Raw genomic sequence first — 5,940 nt, 5'->3', positions numbered from 1 at the left:
GTGATATGTGTATCTCTATATATATATATATATATATATATATATATATACACATTTTAAATTATATTATTTTCTAAAATATTTATAAATAAAGAAAACATAATTCCATTGAATTAACAATCATTTTATCCAATATATTTTAAACTTAAAATCAGAACTGAGTCTCCTGTGCTTTGTGGGAGGAACACTGTATTTGCATTATGGAAATCAGACACACAAAGACGTTTCTGATTGCAAATCTTCCAGGTGACACTGGAAGACAATACATTTTTAGCAGACAGATTCCATGCAAATGTTTTGGGGTCTGAAGCTTTTTAATCTTTTTGAAAGAAGTCTCGTTTATTTGATCAAAATTACAGTAAAAACGGTAATATTGTGCAATATTATTATAATTTTAAATAGCCGTTTTCTATGTGAATATATGTTAAAATGTAATTTATTGTTGTGATGCGCAGCTGTATTTTCAGCATCATTACTCCAGTCTTCAGTGTCACATGATCTTCAGAAATCATTTTAATATGCTGATTTGCTGCTCAAGAAACATTTCTGATTATTATCCATATTAAATATTTTTTTTTGTGGAAACCGATACATTTTCAGGTTTCTTTGATGAATCGAAAGTTCAAAAGAACAGCACTTATTTGAAATTGAAATCTTTTGTAACAATTTGAATGTCTTTGCTGTCACTTTTGATCAATTGAGTGTGTCAGTGAAATTCTCTTTAAAAAAAGAAACAAAATTAGTCTTACTGGCCACAAACATTTGAATGGTATCGTATGCCTTTGCTTTTCGTTTGCGTCACTTACAGTAGTGAAGGTCAGACTATCATTCGTACAGATCGACTTCAACCATAAACGGTGCTGTTTTTAATAAAATCACAATCCAGCTGGCGAGTGTTTCGCTCAGCAAAGACAGTTTTCACTCGCATGTGTTAATGTTGGGTTCTGCTTGTTTGTCAAAGAGAGCCAAGAGGTTTGTCTGTACGCTCAATTATCTGTAGTGTTTTTCGAATCAGAGTCCACATGTGTCCTGATAAACCCACAGAGAATTACGATTAGAAATGTGTCTGTTTATTTCTGCTCCGTGCCAGGAAACACAAGAACAAGCTCAAAGTACATCGCACTTCCTCCCCACCCAACTCTTCTCTCTCTCTCTCTCTCTGTATCAATCTGTCTTTCTTTATCATTTTGTCATCCATATTTTTAAACTAATCGCAGTGAGTCACACACACATACTGTATATCCTCTTTCCCTTCTGTGTACTTTTGTTTTTTTGGAGGCACACCCCTCCACATATTTCTGTCAGGCGGCCATTTATTCTGCATGTTTGTCGGGCCGTGATTGGACAGATTACAGACACACGTGCATCAGATGAACCGTCTCGCTTCATATATTCCTCTGGCTTCTTAAGAAGGTTGACCTCGTGTGTACCGCGCAGACAGGGACCCCTGCTAACTCCGGGCCGCCGGCCAGAAACGCAGAGATGACGCGCTCGGGAGGCAGGCAAACCGAGCCGTGCTCTGTCAATAAACATGAGGAGCATTGTGGGAAACACACGTGTACATACACAGCCGCTTCTGGAGCTGTTTGTCAGAGAAACGGACTGAAACAACAAGTTATATCTTCAGTCGAACGCGGAAGGCCTAACTAGTTCTTAAGCTGTACACTGACTAGCAGAAACCAGCACAGCCTTCTTCCTGTCAGCCGTCAGTAGGAAGTGCTAGTAGAACTGCTGAATCTAAAATTAGAAGTAGAACAAGAAAATGGAAAATATTTAGAGGAAATCATCAGGCTAGTCTGTGACTTCAGGGTTCACAAGGTCATAGAAAGCATGGAAATAACAAATAATAAATGGAAATAATAATAATAAAAAAAAAAATGATTTCCAGGAGTATTGAATTAATAAAAACGTAATTAAAAAAGGTCAATTTACTGTATTAATTATGTTTTGTTTTTCATTTTAAACTCTGTTATTTTTATCTACCGTTTAAAACTAGTTAGTTACTAGTTAGCCAGGGTTATTATTATGGAAGGCCATTGCCGCCACTGAATAAAAAATAAAAAAGTTAATTGCGACTTTTAATCTCACAATTCTGACTTTTTTTTTCTCATAATTGTGTAATACAAACTCGCAATTGTGTGTTAAAATGAAATAAATGAACTTTTCCACGACATTCTAATTTATTGAGATGGAACATATCAGTCTATATATGTTGTGACTATATCTCGCAATTCTGTGAAAAAAGTCAGAATTGTGAGATAAAAAGTCGCAATAACTTATTTTTTATTTTTTTTATTCAGTGGCGGAAATGGGCTTCCATGTATTATAATTAACTAAAACTAAAACCATATAAAAAAAAATGTAGCTTGAGATAAAATAAACATTAACTAAAATAAAACTTTTCTTTCCACTAGCTGCCAAGGCATCACTTCTAATTGTATTTTAGTTGTTTTAGGTCTTTAAAAACTAAAATACTAAGTAATACAATAACTAAAATTGAGTTAGTTAATTAATTAATTAAAATAAATTAAATTAAAATATTAATATAAATTAGAATAGTATATCAATTATACTACAATAATACAGCTTATAGATACCATGAGTTTAATAGTAGTAGTAGTAGTAATAATAATCATAATAATAATTAATTAATCTATTTGTCTGTCTGTCTATCCTCTGTAAAGTTGTGGGCATTATTATTATTATTATTATTTATTTTTTAAAGGGCACAAAAAGTATTTAGACATTTAAGCTCCGCTTAAATATCACACACACACACACACACACACACACACACACACATATTTATAATATAATATACAACTAGGTGATGTTAGTCCTGATTCTAATTGAATTCTATTTCTAATGAACAAGAGACAGTTCAGAAGTTAGTGGCATTACTGTAAACCAGATCTACTGTGTTTGACAACCAGAAAGTGTCAAAGTACTGTTTTCTTCATTGTTCAATAGCACATACGTAGTAAAACTTAAGAAACGTGATATTTGTAAGTTTTGTTGGTGTTTAACAGTGCTGTTGCATAATGTTTACAGCTACATTTGGAAAGGAAAGGTGATGAACTCTTGTGACATAATAAAAACTCATAAAATGACAACATTACTACAACTGTGACTAAAACTAAAATAGATAACTAATACAAATCAAACTACAGTAGTTTATCAGTAATCCTAAAAAAAAGAACACTGAGCCTAACACACATGCTAAAATAACAACAACTTACTGACACATAGTAAGAAATGGTTATAAAAAACTGAAACAGAAGTGAAACAAGTAGTAGGAAAGAGGAGAAATAAAAAGCGATACTTATTGTTCTAATAGTTCTAATGATGAACATGATGAAATGGTGACAGTGTTGTGGAAAGGGAGGCTGAGATGTGCGATGTCTTTGCGGAGATGTATGAGTGTGTTTTGTGTGGGAGCGCACAGATCAGTAGCTGTGGAAATCATGGAGCAATGCGGAAAAGCTAATGACTTGGAACGAGAGAGAGAGAGAGAGAGAGAGAGAGATTGACGCAACTTAAGCAGTCAGGGCTGGAAAAACCAAGATGCATTACCTTCTTTTTACTACTGTAAGTGGAAAGTTTCCAACTTAAAAGTTGATTTCTGGCAATAATTTACAGAGAATACATTTGAAATGGTTTATTGCATTGTTTTTATGGCAGCGTATGTGTGTGTTAAACGTTTTTACAAAGTTTAAAACATCATAAAATTGATTAAAAGCACAGTTTTATGTCCTACGTTGACATATTTCCTATTAAAGCTTGTGCGGGACGTGAAAGAGCTTCTTCTTCTTCTTTTTTCTTTTTTTAATAGCCAATAGGTTATGTTACACTACAGGCTTATTTCGAGACGTCTACAAGTGGGACTAAAGGAAGGGAGATCATTTGATTAGACATTTGTATAGCAAATAAGCAATAAAACCTGCTATAGATGACTTGAACTAAAAGCTAAGATTTCATGGGGTTTTTATTCTTTCACAGGAGCGTTAAAGCTGTCTTCAGCCGCCCCCTGCAGGAGGACAAACACTATTAAACACACTTTACCTGATCTGCACGTTCTCTGTTTCTCCATCAGAAACTAGTCCACCCCACCTCTGGCATTCTGGCTGTATTTGTGGCACTGAACTACTGTGACGTTGTGCACGTGGCTGGATTCGGATATCCAGAGTCCAGGAACCAGAAACAGCCCATCCACTATTACGGAAAGGAGACAATGAAATCCATGAAGGTTGGTTTTAAAGCGTCCGTTTGCAATGGAAAAACTGAGCTGTGGTTGGTGCTTTGATTCTCATATATGTTGCCGTATGTCGAACCGAATGTCGTTGTTGTTTCAGAATTCCTACCATGATCTCAATCAAGAGGCTCTCATGCTTAAGAGACTGGAAGACCAGGGAGCTGTTTTATATCTTCATCCTCATTCCTGACACCCAACATGAACACATATAAATAAAAACACATAAACGCATGTAAATACGGCATTATAGAGAATATCTTCATCTTTGGACTGATTTGGACTGAACTGAAATATCCAGCTCTCACACGGCAGAGCTGTTAGTAGTTTCTGTAAGGTTTCTGCATTTCTGTGTGATTCGATCATATTTATCTGAGCTCGAGTATTTATAATTAATGAATATTTTCTGCTTATTGTTTTGCTTCCTTTCGGGAACTTTAAAAAATATATATATATATCACCACTGGATATTTTGTGATCTTCTTACAGTAAGTGTTTAATAAAACAAAAATATGCATCTTGTTTTTAGATGACGATTTAATTACATAAGTAATACTCATAAGATCTCAGTTTAACAAATGGAGACTGTCTCCTGCTTCTCAGACGTTTCTCATCTGGAGTTTCAGAAGACATGTCTCATGTTGTGCTCAGTTTTGTCAAGATGCAAAAGTCTCAGAGAAGAGATCTCAATATTTCTCATCAAAATCCACATTACTACACAGCTCTGTATTCATACTGTAGTATGAGAGTACTGTAATTGTATTTATTTTCATAAAAAATAAGGCATTTTATGCAAAAAACAAAACATCTGAGACAAAATTGAAACAAAAATGAAACAACTGAGAAATCCCTTAAGGTCTGCTAGTCTATACTTTTTTGTTTTATTAAGAAAACAAACAATCAAAAAAATGATATTCAGATTACAATCAAGTTACTCATTATGCTAGGTGCTTAGAAACAAAATAAAATTAGAAAGTGAGAAGTAAAAGAAAGTGAAAAATAGATTAAAAAGTCTAAACTATGTAAAAAATAAATACAAAAACAAAAAAACATGTACAAGCTCAAGAATAAATAGCAATCTTCTAAACGCAAAAATAGACATCAAAGAGTTTAAAAAGTAACAAAATCTTATAATAAATTATATTTATCAAGTACTGTAAATCCAACAAAATCACAGCTTTTTTGTTCTTTTGACAGGGCTTTTAGAAAATCAAATAAGTCTTAAAAACTACAAAAAAGGGTGGGAGATAAATGTTAAATAAAATGTTTATCCCAAAATAAATAAGGGAATAAATAAATATTCACAGGACTTTTAGATAACACAATAATTCTTAAAAAACTGCAAACAGGGTGGAAAATAAATGTTGGATAAAATGCTTACCCAAATCAATCAATCAATCAATAAAAAATAAAAAAATGAAATAAAAATAAAAATAAGGCCTTCTTTATAGTTCCCATATTTAATATCTTTAAAGGACAAGTTCAGAACAATAATCTGTTTCCCAGATAGCGATATCCTCACTCTGCACCAAAAGGCACTAGATCATTTGCAAGCAGGGAAAAAAAAACACACACACACTAGAAGAATAGATAAGCTATTTTTTTTAAGTGAATCTATTTAATTTTGAGATTAATCTTTCAAATAAGACATTATATTTGAGCATGCTGAGATATTAAATATTTCTCTGAGC

At 33.1% G+C, this 5,940-nt stretch overlaps 1 protein-coding gene across 6 annotated transcripts in view; it reads left to right on the top strand.

Moving 5' to 3' along the window:
• Nucleotides 1-4,696, top strand: part of LOC107709562 (CMP-N-acetylneuraminate-beta-galactosamide-alpha-2,3-sialyltransferase 4-like) — a 61,950-nt gene extending 57,254 nt beyond the window's left edge. For all 6 annotated transcript variants that reach the window (XM_016514065.1, XM_016514068.1, XM_016514067.1 and 3 more), the window contains 2 exons: nt 4,094-4,246; nt 4,353-4,696. In XM_016514065.1, coding sequence (XP_016369551.1) covers nt 4,094-4,246; nt 4,353-4,442 — 243 coding nt within the window. In that variant the 3' untranslated portion in view covers nt 4,443-4,696. The remainder of the gene's footprint in view (nt 1-4,093; nt 4,247-4,352) is intronic.
• Nucleotides 4,697-5,940: the final 1,244 nt, after the last annotated feature.

The sequence above is a fragment of the Sinocyclocheilus rhinocerous genome, unplaced genomic scaffold, assembly GCF_001515625.1.
Source record: "Sinocyclocheilus rhinocerous isolate Xijiao unplaced genomic scaffold, SAMN03320098_v1.1 scaffold656, whole genome shotgun sequence".
In the NCBI taxonomy this organism is placed as follows: domain Eukaryota; kingdom Metazoa; phylum Chordata; class Actinopteri; order Cypriniformes; family Cyprinidae; genus Sinocyclocheilus; species Sinocyclocheilus rhinocerous.
Note: the sequence above shows the minus strand (reverse complement) of the source record. Positions and strands in the feature narration are given on the sequence as shown.